General features: G+C 29.3%; 5 protein-coding genes across 9 annotated transcripts; 3 read left to right on the top strand and 2 right to left on the bottom strand.

The window, feature by feature from the left end:
- The first annotated feature begins 1267 nt into the window (after nucleotides 1-1267).
- Vermilion (Tryptophan 2,3-dioxygenase vermilion) lies at nucleotides 1268-7446 on the top strand. The gene is made up of 7 exons (XM_070294677.1): nucleotides 1268-1549; nucleotides 2338-2525; nucleotides 3016-3224; nucleotides 4681-5040; nucleotides 5451-5700; nucleotides 6236-6329; nucleotides 6658-7446. Exons 1-7 carry the CDS (start codon nucleotides 1521-1523, stop codon nucleotides 6833-6835), a joined length of 1308 nt encoding a protein of 435 aa, XP_070150778.1. The 5' UTR covers nucleotides 1268-1520; the 3' UTR covers nucleotides 6836-7446.
- Nucleotides 7447-7490: 44 nt separating this feature from the next.
- On the bottom strand, nucleotides 7491-10580 carry LOC138932645 (cathepsin O). The gene is made up of 7 exons (XM_070294682.1): nucleotides 10371-10580; nucleotides 9624-9762; nucleotides 9049-9281; nucleotides 8453-8598; nucleotides 8275-8325; nucleotides 7792-8060; nucleotides 7491-7706 (listed from the first exon to the last, which is right to left on the bottom strand). The coding sequence occupies exons 1-7, from the start codon at nucleotides 10554-10556 to the stop codon at nucleotides 7669-7671; spliced, it is 1062 nt and encodes a 353-aa protein (XP_070150783.1). The 5' UTR covers nucleotides 10557-10580; the 3' UTR covers nucleotides 7491-7668.
- Nucleotides 10581-10999: 419 nt separating this feature from the next.
- Rps3 (ribosomal protein S3) lies at nucleotides 11000-12571 on the top strand. Its single transcript, XM_070294182.1, has 4 exons — nucleotides 11000-11090; nucleotides 11566-11888; nucleotides 11996-12183; nucleotides 12350-12571. The coding sequence occupies exons 1-4, from the start codon at nucleotides 11058-11060 to the stop codon at nucleotides 12532-12534; spliced, it is 729 nt and encodes a 242-aa protein (XP_070150283.1). The 5' UTR covers nucleotides 11000-11057; the 3' UTR covers nucleotides 12535-12571.
- A 163-nt stretch (nucleotides 12572-12734) lies between these two features.
- On the bottom strand, nucleotides 12735-15467 carry Kr-h2 (Krueppel homolog 2). 3 transcript variants are annotated; one of them, XM_070294180.1, is made up of 6 exons: nucleotides 15315-15467; nucleotides 14582-14761; nucleotides 14307-14488; nucleotides 14134-14201; nucleotides 13866-13999; nucleotides 12735-13747 (listed from the first exon to the last, which is right to left on the bottom strand). In XM_070294180.1, exons 2-6 carry the CDS (start codon nucleotides 14740-14742, stop codon nucleotides 13534-13536), a joined length of 759 nt encoding a protein of 252 aa, XP_070150281.1. In that variant the 5' UTR covers nucleotides 14743-14761; nucleotides 15315-15467; the 3' UTR covers nucleotides 12735-13533. The 3 variants fall into 3 exon arrangements, with proteins under 3 accessions (XP_070150281.1, XP_070150282.1, XP_070150279.1); XM_070294181.1 differs by lacking the exon at nucleotides 15315-15467 and adding an exon at nucleotides 15166-15260; XM_070294178.1 differs by having other exon boundaries at nucleotides 12738-13747; nucleotides 15285-15467.
- Nucleotides 15468-16936: 1469 nt separating this feature from the next.
- On the top strand, nucleotides 16937-21362 carry LOC138932342 (polyprenol dehydrogenase). 3 transcript variants are annotated; one of them, XM_070294059.1, is made up of 8 exons: nucleotides 16937-17058; nucleotides 18507-18588; nucleotides 18682-18869; nucleotides 19548-19655; nucleotides 19846-19955; nucleotides 20130-20188; nucleotides 20454-20649; nucleotides 20721-21362. In XM_070294059.1, exons 2-8 carry the CDS (start codon nucleotides 18563-18565, stop codon nucleotides 20913-20915), a joined length of 882 nt encoding a protein of 293 aa, XP_070150160.1. In that variant the 5' UTR covers nucleotides 16937-17058; nucleotides 18507-18562; the 3' UTR covers nucleotides 20916-21362. The 3 variants fall into 3 exon arrangements, with proteins under 3 accessions (XP_070150160.1, XP_070150159.1, XP_070150158.1); XM_070294058.1 differs by having other exon boundaries at nucleotides 18539-18588; nucleotides 19846-20019; nucleotides 20130-20343; nucleotides 20721-21358; XM_070294057.1 differs by having other exon boundaries at nucleotides 19846-20019; nucleotides 20130-20343; nucleotides 20721-21358.
- The last annotated feature ends 754 nt before the right edge of the window (nucleotides 21363-22116 follow it).

Genomic DNA, 22116 nt, shown 5'->3' with positions numbered 1-22116 from the left:
TATTAAAAATATATATTAATACGTGATAAATATATAATCTTTGTTTCAAACAAAATTTTTTTTATTTTTAATGTTTAATTTTTCAACACTATAGAAATAGATTTTGAAATTAATTTAAGCTCAGATATGCATTAGATTGGCCGATAATATGCAGTTGAAACTAACGAAAATAGTAGTCGAAATCGTGGCTAAATAAGAGCAGCGTACTGACAGAAGCGAAGGAAATTAATCAGCGATGCGAAATTATCAAAATTTCCGGAAATTGTATGTCCGGTGGGAGATTAAACTCTCGTATGATGAACGGATTTCATTGCTATCCAGTATCGCCATGTTTATTATAATTATTATTAATAGTCATTATATATTTATTTGTTTGTGTGTGTGTGTGAGAGAGAGAGAGAGAGGGAGAGAGAGAGAGAGAGAGAGAGAGAATATCTATATATATTACTCTTCGTTTTTACAAATTTAGAACGCATTATTGTATTTTAAAATAATTTAATATTTTAACTTTTGCTTGTGTGTTTCTGCGATCATTATTACTTTTATATATTGTATATATATATGTGTGTGTGTATATATGTATACCATATATTTCATTTTTATCATTTATCTATTTATCATATAATGATTGAAAACTTAACAATAAGTTATCGACATATATTTAATATTTAAGATTTTTCTTATGAAACTTTTCTTATATATCTTTATTTGCGCATTTAAAAAATATTCTCGTTTTTATAATAATTTTGTCATTCAATTAAAATATATATGACCCGTTATCTGTCGTCGAAAGGAAAAATTAGAAGGAATTGAAAGAAATTTTCGCGATCGACATAATAGAATTCTGCAACGGATAATGATTTATCGACAACGTATGAAGAAAACTTATCTCCGATTAAGGGTGAAAAAGAGGGCAATTCGTTCACTTTGTTCTATCCTCTACAAAAAATCTCTGATTTAAGCATTCTCTATGTAATAATCAATAATATATATTTACTGCAGTAAAACGATAAAAAAACATTTTGTTATTATTTATGATAAAAAGAAAGCAAAATGACTTTTGTATTATCAAAGCAAAATTAAATTCCATGTTTTTTTTTTGTTTTTTTTTTCCGAGATTTTTGTAATGTAATAAGTCAATTATACGATGGCAATGTTACAGTTACGTAAGACCGTTACATTAATATCTTTTCGATATTGGTACATTATAATATGTTACAATATAATATGTGCAAGATAGTTTGTGACCGTCCTTTAGCGAATCGAACGTTAGTCGTGCGTCATCCATCTCTTCGACAACGTGTGTTGCGTGTGACATCTCGATAAGTTATATTCGAAGAATCTCTATACACATTTATGTTCTGCGATAGAATTTTAATTTATTAATTTTATTCCATTTTTTTATCATTATTCTATAAAGCAATTATTTTATTTATCTAAAAGAAAAAAAATCATCAAAAAAACAAAGTTTTATTTCATCCATATTTTCACGTCCAAGTGAAAAGACATATATCTCAAGGATGGCTTGTCCGATATCAAACGATATCTCGTAAGTAAAATACTCTCTCAACAATGAAATATTTAAATAGAAAAGAAATATTGCTAATCATATTTATCTTTACAAGAATCGCAAAAAAGATGGAAAATTATCACGAATATAATTAGTATTAAATTTACACGCTTATTTCCAAAGGTTTTCTCTAAGGGCTACTTTCATTAAATTCCGATTAATTTAATCAATAATTATTTCAATTGATAAAATTGCTGAACGCTTATTATGTAAGAAACGTTATTATATAAGACGCTAAAAATTTGGTACCAGCTATATCATTCATCATTTCTAACTTTTCTTTCCATGTATCAAATAACAAAAAAATATTAATTTGTTATCATTTATATATCATTTTAATCATCATGTATTATGATATATGTGTGCATTAACAAAATAATATTTTAATAAAATGCAGATATTATTTAATAGATTAATCGCTGATTAAGTTAATTGAGCTTTGATCAAAGTGATTCCAATTCTTTACTAATTCCAGCATTTTCGATATTCTGATATGATCAAAAAAATTGACTTGCAACATTATTAAAATATACTTTCCATTAAGTAAATATTACTAGAACAATCTACGAATGCATTTGAATCCAATATATTTAGCATTATTATTATCACTTATTTAACTTTTTAAATGATAAAATAATGATAAAAGCGTTGCGCAATGTTTGTCAGAAAAGATTGCGTTAATGTCCACAACTCCAACGTCATCAACATTCGATGTTACGCAATATATTATTCTTTTTATTTATTATGTGATCTCACGCAACAAAAAGGGATAACAACGAGCATATCTTTCGAAGAGAAGATCACGATCAGGACGAGGACAAATTAAAGCAAGGACCAGCGATGTTGTATAGCGAATATTTATGTTTGGATAAGATATTGTCCGCACAAAGGCTTCTTAGTACCGAATATAGCGATGAAGTTCACGATGAACATCTTTTTATTATCACTCATCAAGGTATTAATTAACAGTTTTTGGTGACATCTGACAATTAAGTTTATAGATACATCTTATCTCTTTTATGTTGATAAAAAAAAAAAAAATACTGAAGCACGATAAAATACGCAATTAATTAATCAATCTCTTCATCATTCATATTTCATATGAATTAAAATTTATCAAAATAAATTCTGACAACGTAAATCGAGAACTTCAAGTGACATTTTGAGGGAAAAGAATGAATATTATCAAATTTTTATCAAACTTTTATTTAATCTATTAATCTTGAAAAGATGACGAAATAATTTTATATAAGAATGGAATATAGAAAATATAATATATAAAAATTGCTCCTTTTGATTCTTTTAATAACCATTTTTTATTTAGAGTGATAAATTATTTAATTATTTGCTAGATATATATATAGCATATTTAAACTCATATTTTAGATCAATATTAATTGCGTATGATTTCAATTGCTTAATTGCATGCATTTTGATTGTCTTAGCTTACGAGCTGTGGTTCAAACAAATTATTTTCGAGCTCGATTCCGTCAGGGCGCTCTTCAATTCCGAATCCAATAGTTACGATGCGTCCAATAGATCTTCCAGCGATCACTTGACTACCAAGCAGGATAATGGGATTTCTCACATTTTGAATGAATCGAAAACCCTAGAAATTCTGAAGCGATTAAGTCGCATTGTACTCATCCTAAAAGTACGTTGTAAAAGCAAATTATTTCGAAAAAAAATCATTGTAAAAAATAATATGTAGTTTTATATCTATTAATCGAATATAATTAAATATAAGAGGAGATACTATTTAAATGTATACAGATAAATTCGTACTTATTGTACAATAACAGTGATGGCAATCATAGGTGAACGGCCCTTAATCACAAGCCAATTAGCCCTAATAGTCTGCGCGTCCCTTCAGCATAATCAAATTTTTCTATGTCACCAAACAAAGCTGTTTACTGTCACGACACATATTTTTTTTACATATTTTGAAAACATATATAAATAATTTGCAACATATATGGTATTTGTAAATCTAAATTTTTATAAGTGAACATAATAATTAACCCGCGCGAAAGGGTATAAAATAAATAAATATAAATAGAGAAAAAACAATTTTAATGATCTCATTCTTCGCGATAAAGACCTCATATCATATTGATTTTTTCATATCATTGATATTTAAGACATGACGCACATTCATCTCTTTCGATTTAGGCATTATGAATAAAAATATGGGAACCACGGAGGTAGATGAGTAAAATAATATCCCTAGATGATATGCGATACCGGTTACTTGTTTATATTGTAAAGGGAGGAGAGAAAAAAATTTACGTTAGGTAATAAACTCGTTACTCTATTTCAATACCGCAGGATGAAGGTGTGGTCAAATCTTTTTTTATTTAAGTTCGACAAAACGGTTCTTTACGAGCATTCTCGATACGCATGAGAACATAATATCAAATATCTTGAGACAGAATTACAATTGAAATGAGATCAATCCTATATAGATATTTATCACAAGTTTATTCTCAACAGCGTGTTCAAAAAATCTAAATATCGTAATAAATTATTTATGGTTATATATACATATGCACAAAATATATTAATTCGTAAAATTTGAAAATTGTGAAGAGAATCCAATTGACCAATCAAATTTTTGTTAAGAAAATCATCATCATCTTTCTACATTTCCTAAAGAATATAAATATATGTTTATTCATTGGTGGTGCATCCTGTATAATGCACCGCCTTAAAAATGCATTGTAGTTATGCACCCTTTATTTACGCTGGTACCCATAGAAATGCGAATGCAGTCGATGACAAATCGATGAGAATGTTTTAAACACGTCCCTTTGTACTCGTACTTATATACTAACTAACCAGTTTTATTTGATTGCGTATTTTTTACAATTATAGTAGAGAAACTTATTTTTTCTTACTAAATTTGTTAATTAACGCGTGTTTAATCGATAGAATCCCGATCAAATGTCGAAATAATTGCATAATATAAAATTATAGGAATATATTTCTCTCGTCAGATGGTTAATTAACAAGTTAAAAAACTTGTTATCACTGTCATTTTGTTCGATTTTCATAAAATGCAAACTATGTGAAAATGATATTGATTTACAGATGAATATTATAATTTGTAGCTATTGGTAGATCAAGTGACAATTTTGGAAACAATGACACCGTTGGATTTCATGGCATTTCGAGACTACTTGTGTCCAGCGTCAGGTTTCCAATCACTGCAATTTCGTTTGCTGGAGAACAAATTGGGCGTGAAGCAGGAACATAGAGTCAAATATAATCAGAGTTACGCGAGGATCTTTGGGAGAGATTCTAAAGCTATCGAGGCGATCAAGCGATCAGAAGAGGAGCATAGTCTAAGTATTCTGGTTCAAAGATGGTTAACCAGGACACCGGGACTCGAAACTCATGATTTCGATTTTTGGGGAAAGTACAAGCGATCAGTGGAGATGATGCTGGTTGAACAAGAACAAGCCGCACATGTAATCATATTTAATCAATTTTATAATATATATATTGTTGAACTATCTCTAAGATCTCTTTTCTAACAATTTTAGAGCTTCTTTTAAAATAATTATAATAGATGATATGAAATATTACAAAATAATTTTAAGATCAAAAACTCTGGAAATAAGACCAAAATAAGTTTTATATACGAAAGGTTTTGCTTTTTAATTAACTTTAGATGAATATAGATTTAATAGAATTTAAAGTTTGACTATATGCAATAAAAGATAGTTAAATTTGATAAAAGATAGTTAATATTGAAGATTGGAAGATGTAAAGAAGAGAAAATTATAAAGAAAAGCATACTATAATGTATAATGTTCTCTTTTTTTTTTTTACTTTCAAGTTCTGATTATTCAAATATTAAAGTTTGAACAAATTTCAGAAACAATCAAAGCAGCAAATCAAAGAATACCTGTTGGCTAATGTGCGCTCACGGCAAGCGGTTTTCGAAACAATTTTTAACGAATCGCTTCACAACGCTCTCGTGTCGCGAGGGGAACGTAGATTTTCATACGGTGCCCTTCAAGGTGCAATAATGATTACTTTGTATCGGGACGAGCCGCGATTGAGTCAACCGCATCAAATCCTCACGGCATTAATGGATATCGACTCACTAATCACGAAATGGAGGTGTAAGAAAATGCTCATCAATATCACATATTATAATACTTCGAGACTGTACATTTCATTTATTTCTGAATTTTTCTCTGAATTTAATTCACACACACACACGCACGCGCACATACATATACACACAAGACGTCCCTTTTATAAAAGTTTTATTAAATTTTCATTCTTTCTTGTAATCTCATTTCAAAATGAATTCTGTTAACTACAGCTTCTCGTTCTCTCTTTTTATCTATATTTACTAAAGAGATTACGTTTGATATTTTTTAATTTCTTATTGCTTATAATTTAAAAACAATGATTATCGCAAGGCATAATAAATGAAACAAAATACACGAAAATATGTTATATCTACTTCTCTTATTTATGTATAACGTGTTAATCTTTAAATTGATGACATAATGCTGTTGCATATATATATATATATATATATATATATATATATATATATATATATATATATACACGCTATCATTATATCGTTCAATGTAATCTTATCCGTTTATATATGCTTTGAAAAAATGTTATCTTTTTTATCAGATAATCACGTTATCATGGTACAAAGGATGATTGGATCTCAACAATTGGGTACTGGTGGCTCTTCCGGTTATCAATATCTGAAATCCACGCTAAGGTATTTAATTGCTTCAATTAACAATAACTCATTTAGTAAAAAAACATATCGATACATTGCTAATATTGTAAATGCAATACAACACTTTTTATTCACCGCGAAGTCTTGTTATCTCGCAACGCAAACATTTTATATTATAAATCAATAAATTAAATATAAAATTTTGTCATAATAAAAGTCACCATGGATAACTGTTTTCTATTAGTCATTCATTATATCATTCTAAAGATGTGCATATGTTGAATTTTTTTAGGTTTTTACGAATTGTATTTGCAAATGAAGATATATCTTAATAACAAGTTCTTTGTTTGTTTTATATATTATACAGCGATAGATATAAAGTCTTCCTCGATCTATTCAACTTATCAACCTTCCTGATACCTCGTCATATGATTCCACCACTGACGAAGCAAATGAAGATAAAATTATCAATTGCCTGGAACGCGGCGGGTTGGAACTCGGAAGATAATCAAAATAAATTGGAAAACTCTTTAAGAAACTCCTAAATTACTGTACGCACGACACAGCAGACCTCATAAAACTTTAACAATTAAGTTTTATATTCTTATATGCACTTACGCTGCATATAACAATTAGAATAAATGAATCTTTAAATCTTCAACATAGAGAGTTACTAAATATCTTTAAAAATATTTCCAATATACTGTGCAGTTCAAAATTGATTTGTAATATAGAATTAAAAGAAAAGATCGGAAAATTTCTATTAATTATTTATAAATTTATAATTATATTTATAATTATTTAATATAATTATTTATAATTACTTATAATTATATTTACAATTTATAATTATAATTATATTTATTTATAATTATTTATAGATTATTGATTTAACTTATGTAGGATTCAAAAGAAAAAGTCAATATTTCGAGAATTTGTTATATCGAGAGTTTTATTATACATATAATCAGGAACAAAATAGGACTCGTAGGACTGTATTCAATTTTGAATAGTTGCAGATATTACTATCATTTCTCGAAAAATTGAGTTTTCTTCTTCAGTCTTTATTTAAATGACTATATTTTTAGTAGATTTTATATATCCACTTATATTTCTGCAAATCTAATCGCCATAAAAAAATAATATTACTGCCATATATATATATATATATATATATATATATAAGTATTTTATTAAGTTACAGTTTTATGATACTTCTGTTTACAATATCTTTCTCTGTAAAAAAGATATATATATATATATATATTGTATATTATATATATTTAATTGTGATCCTTGGCTTTCTTCTCTCTCCCTCTTTCTCTTTCTCAATTTGTTTCCTTAAAAATAGAAACGCGATTTAGGATGTTATGATCGGTTAAACAATATCAAGCGACGAGACTTGATTAGCTATACCTGCAAACACACGATTTATTATCTGCTGAAATAATCTATTTAATTAGCACAGATGTATGTTACCGGTGTTCGTAATTAATCTTACCGCATAAATTTTTACCGATCGCAATGTAAATGTAACCTTTGTTACCAAAGGCCGAGCCCCACGAGTTCTTAATGATATAATGCGGTATACTCGCTTCCGTATCATATCCCACTATCTGTACCGCATGATCCATATTATTGAATGAACCGTCGCAGTGATACTGTATTACACCGCCTAAATAATTCTGCCAAGATATGGCATTCACCGCAGCTGCCACGGGTCCATGAGTAATGAGCAGTGTCAAAAGTTCGCTTTCAGCATTTACAAAGCTGGAACAAGCTCGATTAGTATTCGAGAACCGGTGTTGGACGCGTACAGCGTGCAAAAATTTTTGCGCGCGCAGCTTTTGTTAATGTTTATATCGGCTATTATGTAATTGATATACATAATAGGAAATACGTGCACATTTTTATATTCACTATGCGCACGAAAGAATGAATAGTTGGAGCTAAATAATAATTAATAAATACAAAAATTAACTACCTATCGCATGTGAAATCCGTTATTTTAACTTCCAGTGTCTTCGCAAAAGTTCTGAAATAGTATTACGTCGCTTTGAAAGCTGTTGTTGATACGATTATGTATGAGTCTTTAGATTATAGATTAAGTCATATATTTTTATATCGCTAAGCAAATACTCTTGCCATCTGCGTGCACCTACTTAGACAATCTACATGCATCGTTTCGCCATGTGAGAGGATAAACGTTCTCGGAAATTATTCCGGTCTTTGACACCAGCAACCACGAGAGTAAACTGCATATATCACCACCCTGACATCCGTAACCGCCCGGCATGCAATCGATCATCTGTATCACGAAATAAAAGTTGAAATATTTGCTGCCAAATTGATACGTAGGGATCTAAGAAAATGTTGAGATTTTCAGGAAGTATTTAATTTTGTCGTTATATTGATTTCTTCTAGCGTATTGAGAAAGTTACATACAGCAAGTCCTTTTAAAATCTTGAAACTTTTCTGTAGTCCGCTACGTGTAAGTGGCAAATTGCATGATTGCATAGTTGAAAAATTGAGGGGACTGCTGGAATAAAAAAGAAAAAGGATACAAGTGACTTTAAAAGTCCATTAATATATACATATATATGAGACAAATTTATTCGATGCTGAAATTTATTTGTACGTGTTCAATATACGCACAAAGGCATTTTCATCAAATTTGCATTTTGCACAGACTACGTGCTCTTTCCAGCAGTTCCCTCGCTTGTAAACAGAGAAGCGTGTCAGGAATATAACGACCTACTTCCTGCACGCTAAAGGGATACAAAGTTCCGTTTTTGATGGCGTACATGGATTCGGCCACCCCGATAGTACTGAATGCCCAGCACGCGCCGCAACTCTCCTGATTTCGAACCGGCCCTACGACCCCTCGGTCCCGCCAGTCAAATTTAGAGGGTATGCCCGTTATCCTTTTCACGCGATTAACTGAGTTTGTAAAATGTTGATGATAATACGACGCCGTCGTATGTTTTTGACCTAATTGATAAAATTGCCATATTCATATCAGCAAATAAATTATATTATATTCATATTTAACTCGTGTTATGGACTTTCCACGAGAAAATTTTTATTTATTTTATTAAATATAATATAAACTGAACTTTTTTTTAACTAAGGAAGATTAAAGATTTATCAGTTCTTAAGATTTTTATTGTTTAGTATTAATTAAATAAAATAATTATTATTATTGGAAGAATCCAATATTTTTCTAAAAAAGTTGCTGAAATTAAGAGAATTATTAATACATTGATCTCTCCTTTTGTTCTTCTTTTCCTTGTAAACTTTAACCGCGATTATTCTTAAAAGTCAGTGTCTTACCTCGCAAAGCCAAGTCAGGAAGCAGAATTCGTTTTAAGAATTCATCTTCGGATAAATCAGAGAATTCCGTCAGTCCGTAATATGCGCTTTCTTGGGACGATCGAAAACTATTCATTTTTTCGATGTGTCGTAATGATTTCTGCAATTAATTTTATTTTTTAATTATGATAGTATTACTAAAGTAAAAAAGACTGCATTTATATGTAACGTTGTTAAAAAAAAAAAGAATAATAATTTTGCATTACTTTACTATGTAATTTTAACTATGTAATGTTATTATACTTATATTTTTAATTCCTGTATATTTTTGATTATGTTTTAAATAATATTAATGTAATTATACTTGTAATATGCATTTCAATTTATACACCGAGTTTCCAAAATAAAAGACGCGAAAAATGTGATGTACGTGATTAAAAGAAACATCTAAAATCAAACGAGTTTTATATCATTCAGTTGTGTTGATCCCGATAGAATTGATTAAGGCATCGCACGCATGTCACAACGAATGAATGACTTATAGTGTGTTTTTATGTGTTTGATCAGAATAACTAGAATACGCTAGGTTTACAAAAATTTTATAATATTGTATAAAATAAACAATAAAATTTGACGAAAAAATCTGTAACAAATATAACGCAATTATTGCGCAACTCTTCAAACTTGTGCGTTGCGCCTTTGCTTTCTTGCGATTACTATATATAATATAATATACGATCAATTTTCACAGATCGATTTATCGTTCACCTGAAAGCGCTCGAATCGCTCTTTATATTTTGTAGAATCATTCTTGTAGGATTTATTGTATTGGACAATGTAATTCTCAAACAATTTGGCGTCCTCGATATTTTTATCGGGCTCCACTTTAATCGGTATCATAAAAAAACACAGACTCACGACCAATATTATCACCACCACGGTCCGCCACTCCATCGCGTCTCATACGCGATACAGGATACAGGATACAGGACGCACATTCTCGATGTGTCCATCTAGTCACATAATATCGACATAAACTTAATTAATAGAGATAGAATAAGTGATTGTATAATTTAATTAAAGACTTAAGTAAAAGAACTTGGATAGTTGGACTTAAATTCCGCCATATTCGATCGAATACGAAACAGGCCAATCGGTGAAAGATTGAAAATGTCTAGACTCTCTTTTACACTGTGAAAATTAAACATAATATAATTAAGTCCACCCTATTTTTTTTTTTTTTTTAGAAATAAATGTATCATTTTTACACTGATGAGATGATTATCAATGTGAAGTAATTATATATTAATTTGATCTCGGAATCAATTTTACTAGATGTACACAAGTATGCAGGTTGGATATACGCATCTAATAACGTCGCTTAGTTCGTGGCCGTGGCCAGCCCGCTTAGCCCTCTTCCGATTTGCAGTTGGATGTTTCGGTCTTTTGTGAAACATGGAGAATCGTTCCATATCGAAGAAGAGGAAGGTTTGTTATTTTCAAGAGTTTATAATAAAAAATATGTAAAAATATGCTCATTATCGCAATGCTGGAAGCTGTTAGAAACATATTTCGTCGAAAACTTGGCGAATGCAATATCCGTAAATTGTGGATGACATGGATACTTCCAGCATAACTCTCATTGATTTTACGTTCCGCGTGTTTAATTTCTAGAAAAAGTATTTAAATTGTGTGAAACTCCGCTAAATCAAACCCAGTGTATTTTTATTTTCTCTATAATGATTAAATTTGATATTTTTTACATTGTATTGTGTGCATGGTTGTTTATTTTAATAAGTATAAATCATAGGTTATATTAATCTGATTACACATTAATGTAACTGGTACGTAAAAGTACAAAAAAAAAAAAAAAATAGAATCTATAATAAAAATCCATATATACACATAATGATACAAGAAGAGAGATTTGATATGTATATTAATTTTTCCAATTTGTCCTTAGTTTGTAGGAGATGGTGTCTTCAGAGCTGAGCTGAATGAGTTCTTGACTCGCGAGCTCGCTGAGGATGGCTATTCAGGCGTGGAGGTCCGTGTGACGCCAAACCGAACGGAAATTATTTTGTTGGCCACTCATACGCAGAGTGTGCTTGGTGAAAAAGGACGCAGGATTAGAGAACTGACGTCTGTGGTGCAAAAACGTTTCAATTTTAAAGAACCACAAAATGTTGAGTTATATGCCGAAAAGGTCGCCACGCGTGGCTTGTGCGCCATTGCACAAGCAGAGTCTCTGCGATACAAACTGATTGGAGGTCTCGCTGTACGAAGGTAAACCAATGTCTTATTCGATTTTTCGTCTATTTTATTAATCATATATCTTCTGCAATTTCTGTTAAATATCTTTTTAATTATTTTTTTTCTCCGTTAATAATTAGAGCATGCTATGGTGTTCTACGTTTCATCATGGAATCTGGTGCAAAAGGTTGCGAGGTTGTTGTCAGCGGTAAACTACGTGGTCAAAGAGCGAAATCAATGAAATTTGTTGATGGCCTTATGATTCATTCGGGTGAGCCAACCAACGAGTATGTGAACACTGCCACCCGGCACGTACTCCTTCGCCAAGGTATGATTACATTACTATGATGATCGCGCATCAGTTAATATTGTAGTAGTTCTTCTTTTTTCTTTTTTTTCTTTTTTTAATAGAAATTATTTATTGATATTAAAAATGCTCAAAAATTAATAATTTACAAAATTATTATATTTATATATTTTTTGTGATATTTCAGGTGTACTAGGAATCAAGGTTAAAATTATGCTTCCCTGGGATCCTAATGGCAAGAGTGGTCCAAAGAAACCTCTTCCTGATTACGTATCTATTGTGGAACCGAAAGAAGAAGTACCCCCATCGGTCCCGAGTTCTGAGGTAAAACCATCAAAAGATATACCTCAACCTGCTCCTCTTGCTGTGTAATGATCATTTGAATAAAAAATAAATATAAAAAATAAAATCTGTGTTTTATTTTAAATATGTTTTAATATCTGAAAAACTCAAAGAAAAATTATTTGTATTACATAAAAATATTTGTATTAGTAGATAAAATAATTCGTTATAAATATCTTAATACATTTTATTTAGAAAGATTTATTGACCATATTTTGAGATTGCTACATGTCTGCATACTGATAGTTATCTTCGTTTACAAAATCATTCCAAATTACTTTTAAATATGATAAATCTGTTCAAGTATATCAATTAGAAGATAGACAAAATTACACTAACAGTGAATAATTGACAAAAACATATGACAATATTAAATTAAACTTATTCCAAAGAGATGGCGAGTCAATAATTATTCTATAATTCAACAATAATTTTATATCTTGTATACCCCAAATATTAAACATTTATAATACCAAAAACACTATGCGAAGTAAAATTAATCCATCAATCAAAAAAAGATAACTAACAAACAATCAACATTATAAATTCTATTTGTACCATTACCTATTTGTTACAAATTCATGTTTCAAAGTATTACATTTGAGACTATAAAGTTAGAATATGTGCATAGAGAGATATTTTTGTTTTTAAATATAACAATAGATTGAAAGTATGCTGCACCACAAAATATAGAAGATATCTACAACCAAATCTATTAACCAAGTTATATAATCTTAAACTGTGAATTCTATGTGATAATAATTAATACAAAGTATCCTCATATTTTCTTATTTAATGTTCAATAATTAATGAACATAATTATATTAATATGAAGAAACCATTCATACGCTTTGATTGTTTTCATGAATACTTTAAATTATCATGCAATACACATTCACTATGGATTTTGATGTCGGCACTCATTTTGTGCTAACACTAATTCATCAAAGTGTTGCTGAGTGGACCCTAGAACCCTAGGAGATCTGTCTTGAGATGATAAGAAAAAATTTAAGCTTAATATCGTATATATTATTGGCGCACTGGCGCCATTTGTTGAGTCAGAGATAGCAGACCGTCGATCATTCTTCGAACGATATCTGGTACCGCCGGTTTTTTCGATACTGAACTCAATCCGTTTCTAAGCTCGTAAAATACATTCCGCGTGAATGGATTTCTTTGCGATGCGAGTCGCAGTTTCAGGAACTGATAATATATGAAAGGTGTCAGTAGACCAGCGCGTCCACTAGATAGAAAGATAATATCACAATATAATTTCATAATAATTTAGCATATCACAATACCATTTCTGTATTACAATTGCTTTATACCAGATAAAAATAGCAATCTTATGTAATACATACGTAAATACGAGGAGGACTGTAAATGGCAAGATAATAATTTCCGACAAAGCGCACAGGCGAAGGATATTCCGTGATTGAAACTCCACCAGAGATATCAAAAGGCGAGCACCCCACCAACTATTCTGTCCTAGGCACTGTACAGAATGCATAAATAAAATGCTATTAATAAGACTTATATCATATGTCATATTTTAATGATTATGCAAAAATGGCTACACATGTAATTTATTCACATATGTAGCATGCTATCATTAACTTGTTTACTTACATCTAGCAAGGTGAGAGAATAACTGGCCAAATGCATCACAGCAAAAAGAAACACTGGCATCAGCACCACTATATATTGATTCAGGATTCAATTTTATTATTATTAAAACATGAATTATTTAAGAAATAGAGACTAATTTAATAAACCATGTAAAATAAATATTGAAAGGATACATGTAACCGGTGCTGCATATAAAAATATGAAGGAATAAAACAAATAATGGCACGAGTCTTCCAATAATAACGTCTCTAAAAATTGCCTAGTGAGCTGAACACGGGGCACTCTTTGGTGAAGACGTAATGCACTGATGGCTGCATTATTCATCAATACCTTATAGTATATATTGTAAGGATTCCTAAACAAAAAGAAAAGTAAGATATGTTAATAAAATATATTTCACAAATGCGAATATTATTCTAGTTACAAAATGATGAAAATAAAAACCAACCCAAATATAGGAATGATATAACCAATGGTGAATATTATGGTAAAGAGTCTTGTGACCCACAATCCGAACTTAATCTTGTTTTCTATAATGTGCTGTCTCAGAGCTAGCCATCCCTTTTCCATTTGCGGCGATGAGTCGCTTGATCCACTTGTACTATCCATATTCCGTGCTATTCTATAGCTAACAAAGCAAAAGAGTACTTAGTAAAGATCAAAAAGAAATATCTTTTTTTACACCAATAGTAACTTTTTTTGCGATCCCTTTCTTTCAATTAACTTTTTAGTGAAATCTTAAAAGAAACTCGTACATTTTGTATGCAAATAGATGCAAAACCTATGCAGAATTATATACTTGAAAAAAAAACATCATATATATCGGCAATACGCATGACATCACGCATTTCTAAAGTGAAAGTTACCACTTTCCTCGGGAAAGTTATTTCTTTTCGATTGAAAAAATTACGACGCTTCCGCGCAAAAAAAACGTCGAATCCCGGAAACCCGGATTACAAACGCTGTGAAAAGGAGACATGCGTAAGCGTTTTTTTTTTTTTTTTCTTATTTATTACGTAGCGATTACCGTACATGTAACATCGATGCACGACTTGATCTTTGATCACAGGTTCACGAGTTACATCGTCATTTTTGATGACATTGCGAACTATCGAACCTGATCTTAGTTAATCGAACATTAAGCCACTTACGCGTAACTCGCTTCGCACGATGATACGTACGATATACTCCGATACAACGATCTTTTTTACACGTCGATAACACCAGTAAACAATTACGCGGGTCCACCTATTCGGAACATCTACGTGTCTAACAAGCCGAGAATCGAGAACCTCCGCAACATTGGTTGATCTTGATCCTTGTTATTGCAATTCACGAATCTCACCTGCAGATGTAGTGCGGAACCTTTGATGTGGCTCCATCTCAAGTCGATATGTATTTAGAAGAAAAGAATACATCGTATATTATTTATCAAAAACAATTTTTTTTTAATGATTTTCGCGAAAAATACATTAAAATTTTAATTTTTTACTTATTTTTATTACATACATTATGTATATATTATACATTTATATCGAACTATTATTAAAATATTTTTCATGTTTGATAAAAATAAATAATATTTTATTTCTTTCTATATTTTCTTTTTCATTTAGTTACAATTTAGATAAATGTTTAGAATAACCCGCTCTACTTAAATTTTGATACAAGTATTTTTAATTGATGTCTTTTTGCATAAAAACAAATAAAGGTAAATTAGGAAAATTAAAAATCATATGTCGTTCGATAGCGTAAAAAGGGGATATTAAAGCGTTAAAGATCACATATATACCGACGAAATTCCGATGATACAAGCATGTGCAGCAAATGTGTTTTTATCAAAATATGAATAGAGTGGATTATTCTAAATATTTATCTAAAATTTAAAACAAGATATCGATTTTCTCTAATTCAAATGAGGGTGAAAATTATATAAAAATGAGCAAATTTACTAGAAAATTTATAATTTAATTGGTCCAAATCTAGTAAAAATTCGCTCATTTTTGTAATTTTCATCCTCATTTGAATTACAGAATCGATACCCAGGATTATTTTCGTTTTATCTAAACTACATATATATATATATATATATATATATATATATACCGCAAATTGTGATCGCTCTGAGAACGATTGATGTTATAAAATCCGTTTTGAGTTATTAGGAATATTTGTAATCAATGAAATCTTTCCGAGTAAGCATTTTTGATTGATTAATCATGGCAAAGAATTTGTGCTTCAAAACTAAAATAGCATCAAACGGGATATACGTCATATTATATTTATATATTAATCAAGTTCAAAATCCATTTTCGGTCGAACATATATGTTCATGGCAAATTTAGTTTAATCGCTCTCGGAGCAATTAAACCTGCTTCACCCGAAAACACTATTATCTTTTAACTTTCCTTATCTAGAGATAATTGCGAGATTATTTAAGCGGACACTGCTCGCGATCAAACAGAACCGAGTCTCGAACCAAATCTCGAATTAGTGAGTGAACGAATGGATCTCGATAATGTGGACCCTCCTTTAGACCGGGTGTACAATAGGTATAACAAAAGCTTTTAACCTTCTGTTCTAAGCCCTAAAATATAACATTTTTCTGGCCAGAAATGTTTCTCGTACTGCCAGAAGTTCTAATGTCTAAGTTTTAAACAAGCCTGATCAGATCCCAGCTCTTAAAATTTATATATATATATATATATACAGCTATTGTAGACTGTAGACCCGACCTTACGCTCATGCGCCAACCACATCAGCTGATCAGCTGTTACCGGCTATTGACTAATGTCAGTGTCAGTATCCTACATCCTGCTAACAATTGTATTATATATTTTGTGTCTCTCTCAAAGTGTGAATGTCCCGCTGAATGTTGCAAAAATGTGTCGAGTGTCAAAGAGATATTTTAATTTCCACGAAAAAGTAAGCGAACATATATGACTGCTGAATGAAACGCTTAATACTTATACAAGATAATCTCAAATTGATATAAAATGGTTCAAAAATAATTATACATTTCAGTAGCATAATATGTTAATATTAATATTAATATTTTAATTAATATTAATGTTAATATCATTCAAGCCTAGTTGAATTTTTTAATTTTATTGCTTTATTTTAATATCTTAATATTATTCAAAGGCATTATAGAAATATTAAATTTATTTCATTAAATGAATAATCATCACACACACACACACACACACACACACACACACACACACACACACACAAAATATAGAAATACATCATTAATGATTAATAAAACACAAATAATATTGAGTTATGTATATGAATTGTCGGATGTGCTCTTAATGGAATTTTTTAAAATTAAATCAATTATGTATAATCAAAAATTCAGTCTTGATCTTTCTACAATAATATTATAATAATATTAAATTTTATTATCGTACATTTTTTTCTAGAATAGATCGTTTGAATATTGAAAGAATTTTAATTTATGCAATTTGTTAATGTTAAAATATACAAAATATTTACATATATATATTATAACTTATTTATAAGATAAATTCAAAACATTTTTTTAAATCTTGCTTTTTATAATACTTTGTGTTTCTAAACATTTCAACGATAATACAGGAAATAAATTTGGTGCATTTTATATATCGGGATTTCAATTTATTTTTTGACGAATTATATTTATATTTGATATTGTCGCATAATTGTGTCTTAAAATAGAGAAAGAATTGTAAAAAAGATATTCAGCACACTGTGTATGAATGTGCATTTTGCGATACAATATAATATATAATAGTTTGAATAATTTTGGTAGTAAGTTCATAAATGTTATTTGTTTATGATAACTTATATCGCAATTGACCTCTTTTTTGTTTCTAGTATATCCACTTAAACCAAAGTACGTAGCAAGTATATGTCGAATTAAGAAAAGTAAAGAAAATAAAATGATTCCACGAAAATGATTCAATATTCCTTTTTTTTTTTTATTTAATGATTCGATAAAATATCGCAAACTGTTAAATTATTAGCCAGCCAAACCACACAATCATATTTTGTTTTATATAATATGTACTTCACTCGGAAATTATATTAAAACATAATCCTAAATTTTTAATTGTCGAATAAGAATAAATAATGTCATTACATAAATATAATTATGATATTAATATGATATAATATACATTCATCTTTTTTAAGAAAATAAAATATAGCCTTCCAGAGGCAGACATAAGTATTTAATTTGATAACAAAAAATCTAAAAGATATTTTATTTATATTTTCAAATAAATTATCTAATTAATCTCATGAATGAAAATTAAAGGCTATACACGTAAATATTTAAATGATGGTAGGGAGAAGCTAAATACGTAAAATTTCCATTTTTAAAATAGGACAGTTCTCGTCATATATAATTTGTGCGCAGATAGAACCATGCTCATAACGGTTGATGCAGTTGGAAAGTTCGGATGTAGAGTAAGTGGACATACCTAACGGTAACTGGTTGGTCGAAGAAAAGTTTTTACCTCTTTTTAAAATAGCATATGAATTTTTTTTTTATATTTCTAGATATCTTGACGAAAAAATGTTACTCTATACGATTGTGATTTGCGTACTTATTGTGCTCGGCGTTTATTTTGTGTCTCGGAAAATGTGGTATGTAATCGGTATGACTTTGATCTACGAAATAAGATACTACTACATCGGATTCGTATATCACGTTGACGATTTATTAAACGCCAGATATAATAAAACAGGTAAGAAATAAAGAGAAAAATGTAAATTTGTTTTGTGTAAATTTTCAAATATATACTGTACTATATAAAAAAAAAAAACAACAACACTCTCTATGCACGCGCAAGTATCGATCAATAAAAAATATAAAATGTACCAAAAAATGCTAAATAACAAAACTATAATACTTCAAAATTAATATTACTTTTTACAAGAATGTTTTGTTTATATGATAAAAATGAAATATTAAGTATGTAAAAATTACATAAATTAGAAAGTTTAATATACTAAGTCATATTACTGATAAATTTTCATTGAAAAAAGATTATAATGAAAAATATCAAACAGAACGCAATTATAATGATTTATTATTATAATCTCGGTATAATTTCTATAAAATAAATTTTATGAAAATCACGAAATTTGTACGAAAATATAAGAATTATTTCTTAAAAACATGATGTCTAATAACAATGAGATGTATGTAGCATTTGGCTATTTAATCAATTAGCTGCGACATGTGTGTTTTCAAGAAAACAAAATAGAACGCAATAGAAACGCGTTACATACAATTTGTTCGCTTATTATTATTTTACAGGATGCTATTAAAGTTAGATGAAATTATATTTAATTATTAGACATAATTGATTTTAATGTTTTATTTATATTTTATACGATTTTGTGGCAATTCTTCTTTCCAGATCTACCTTTAGTACCAAATAAAATTGCAATAGTAACTGGTGGTTCTAAAGGTATAGGAGCAGAAGTAGTCAAGAAATTGTTACAGTGTAATATGGAAGTGATTATCGGTGATTATTAGTTATTTATTTAATTATTGTTGGGGTGCAATATTCCCACATACTCTAATGTGAGCTTCTCAAAAGTCAAGGCTCTTTCTAATCATATATGCTCTCGTAATAAAATTAAAAAATTTATAAAAAGTAGAGTTGATTAGTTTGACTTTCGAGAAACTCATACAATATACCGAAATTTGATTAGCTTGTAGGACAACTACTGCGGGTGAAAAACTTATCCTCGAAATTAGAAAATCTGGCATCACTAATGGACGGGCAAAGGTTTACAAGCTTGATAATTGTTCTCTCGAATCGGTAAGAAAATTCGCGAAAAAAATAAAAGCGGACTATGACAAAATCCACGTATTAATCAACAATGGTACGTCGGCCGCATGGAGAGAAATATAATCCATTTATATATATATAGAGAGAGAGAATGTAAAAGAATTTCGTATATGAAACGTAAAATGTTCGTTGTTAACTTTCTAGCTGGCGTTATGTTTATCCCATACAGAGAAACGGAAGACGGTTTCGAAGAGCAATGGGCGGTAAATTACTTATCACATTTTTTACTAGTGTCTCTTCTTCTGCCATTATTAAAAGCCGGAGGACATCCTGGCGATTGCAGTAGAATTATTAACGTCACTTCGTGCGCTCATTACATTAGCGACATAGATTTTGCTTCCATCAATAACAGTTCAAAGTAATTACGTAAAAAAATGTGCTATTTTTTTATCTATTTTCAAAAATATTTGTTAATATGCTATATAATACGTTATTTTCTATATCGATATATTAATTTTATTATATCAGGAGCATATTCTTCACGCAGGCAGCATACGGACAAAGCAAATTAGCGCAGACAATGTTTACGATGACATTGCAGAAATTATTAACAGACAAATCATTAAATATGCTAGTATATTCCGTGCACCCAGGTATAGTAAAAACAGATTTGTTCAAGGATACGGTATTAGGCAGAAAAAAGTGGCTTATGATGGCATGGAAGGTAATGATATAACATTAAAATTTCTAAATTTTTTTGAACCATTGTTATGAATTAATTTGTTTTTGTTACAGACACCTGAACAAGGAGCTATTTCAATAATATATGCCGCATTGAGTAAAGATATTGAAAGAAAAGGCGGGATATATATTAGTAATTGCAAAGAAGCCGCTCTTCCTACATTAGCACTAGAAGAGCAAATCCGAAAACAATTGTTTGAATTATCCTTAAAACAAGTACGGTTAAACAACTTTTTCCAACATTTGTAATAAAAAAGTATTATTTATTCGATATTATTTATTCGCCATATCGATAAATAATTTATTCGTGATAGTTGAGATATATAATGATAATGCATACACACGCGCGCGCGCGCACGCGCCACACACACACACACACACACACACACACATCTTATCAAATTTGCATTAAAAAATTTTCCATAAAAAAAAAATTAGCATGTTTTTTACATTTGAAAGAATCATGCATTATGCTTTGACTATATGCGTCATTGAATACTTTAGCAGTTTTTGCGTTATCGAAATCGATAAAAATAACAATAGGACATTAGATGGCTTTAAAAGATAATTTGTTCTCTCTTTAAGTTGCTTCACAATAAATATAATAGATGTATGCGACACAAAAAATGTATAGAATATATTAAATATGTGAGTATATTTCAGGTTCCTTTTCTTTATATCACAAGACAAAAAATAACGTTTATAATATCGTTGTTTGAAGAATGCATTTTACATGAAATAATTTACACATTAAATCTATACATTTTCCTCAATGATGTCATAAATTTGACATAATAATAATATCATTGCACATCTTTTTCCATAACATACAAAGAAAAAAAAGTTAACATATTTAAATATATTTTGATCAATATGGTTTTTTATTAAAAATTGTGTGATTTATATTATGCATTATTAATAATTTACATTTCATAATTGTAATATAAAAAGTATTATTATATATAACAAAATCTTTAGAATATAACTCTATGTGCTAAACAGTTTATATAAATTTACCTGAATTTTAAAGATCTTAAAAACTGTAAATACTAATAGAAATAAAATACATTTAATTTTATGTACAAAATATATCTGTTATGTATTATTTCAAAAATTGTGTAGAGTTTATTAATGCATGTAAATGCAAATTCAGTTGAGTATTGAATAAAGATTAGATATGTAATAGTTTCATTTTCCTCAATTTAATCTTATTTTGCTGCGAAAGAAGTAAATATTGCTGAAATCAATTCGCCAAAAGAACAAATTTAAACAATAGAATTAAAAATTTCAGCCAGAAATAATTTATAGCAATACGTATATTATCTATAACAATTATGTGTGATTATTGTGTATAAAATATAATAAAACAGTGAAGAGAGACTAGAGCTTTGCGCCAAAATATTAGTACAATACTAACAATATATATAATGAAGATCTTAATCTGTACAAA

This window comes from Polyergus mexicanus, unplaced genomic scaffold (assembly GCF_030449975.1).
Source record: "Polyergus mexicanus isolate NDT 795.1 unplaced genomic scaffold, iyPolMexi1.0 SCAF_4, whole genome shotgun sequence".
Lineage (NCBI taxonomy): Eukaryota > Metazoa > Arthropoda > Insecta > Hymenoptera > Formicidae > Polyergus > Polyergus mexicanus.
This window is presented reverse-complemented; position numbering and strand designations above follow the sequence as displayed.

Coding starts and splice junctions, on each gene's coding strand:
- LOC138932645 (XM_070294682.1), bottom strand. CDS start 10,556: ATGGAGTGGCGGACCGTGGTGGTGATAATATTGGTCGTGAGTCTGTGT. Junction 8,599..9,048: donor ATCCCTTTAGCGTGCAGGAA/GTAGGTCGTTAT, acceptor TTCGTGATACAG/ATGATCGATTGCATGCCGGG. Junction 8,061..8,274: donor ACGGATTTCACATGCGATAG/GTAGTTAATTTT, acceptor AGCTTGTTCCAG/CTTTGTAAATGCTGAAAGCG.
- Rps3 (XM_070294182.1), top strand. CDS start 11,058: ATGGAGAATCGTTCCATATCGAAGAAGAGGAAG. Junction 11,889..11,995: donor GGAGGTCTCGCTGTACGAAG/GTAAACCAATGT, acceptor GTTAATAATTAG/AGCATGCTATGGTGTTCTAC. Junction 12,184..12,349: donor GCACGTACTCCTTCGCCAAG/GTATGATTACAT, acceptor GTGATATTTCAG/GTGTACTAGGAATCAAGGTT.
- LOC138932342 (XM_070294058.1), top strand. CDS start 18,563: ATGCAGTTGGAAAGTTCGGATGTAGA. Junction 18,589..18,681: donor TTGGAAAGTTCGGATGTAGA/GTAAGTGGACAT, acceptor TTATATTTCTAG/ATATCTTGACGAAAAAATGT. Junction 18,870..19,547: donor CGCCAGATATAATAAAACAG/GTAAGAAATAAA, acceptor TCTTCTTTCCAG/ATCTACCTTTAGTACCAAAT.
- Vermilion (XM_070294677.1), top strand. CDS start 1,521: ATGGCTTGTCCGATATCAAACGATATCTC. Junction 5,041..5,450: donor AACAAGAACAAGCCGCACAT/GTAATCATATTT, acceptor AACAAATTTCAG/AAACAATCAAAGCAGCAAAT. Junction 6,330..6,657: donor TATCTGAAATCCACGCTAAG/GTATTTAATTGC, acceptor TATATTATACAG/CGATAGATATAAAGTCTTCC.
- Kr-h2 (XM_070294180.1), bottom strand. CDS start 14,742: ATGGATAGTACAAGTGGATCAAGCGACTCATCGCCGCAAATGGAAAAG. Junction 14,202..14,306: donor ATATGCAGCACCGGTTACAT/GTATCCTTTCAA, acceptor ATCAATATATAG/TGGTGCTGATGCCAGTGTTT. Junction 13,748..13,865: donor ACAGTCCTCCTCGTATTTAC/GTATGTATTACA, acceptor CTTTCTATCTAG/TGGACGCGCTGGTCTACTGA.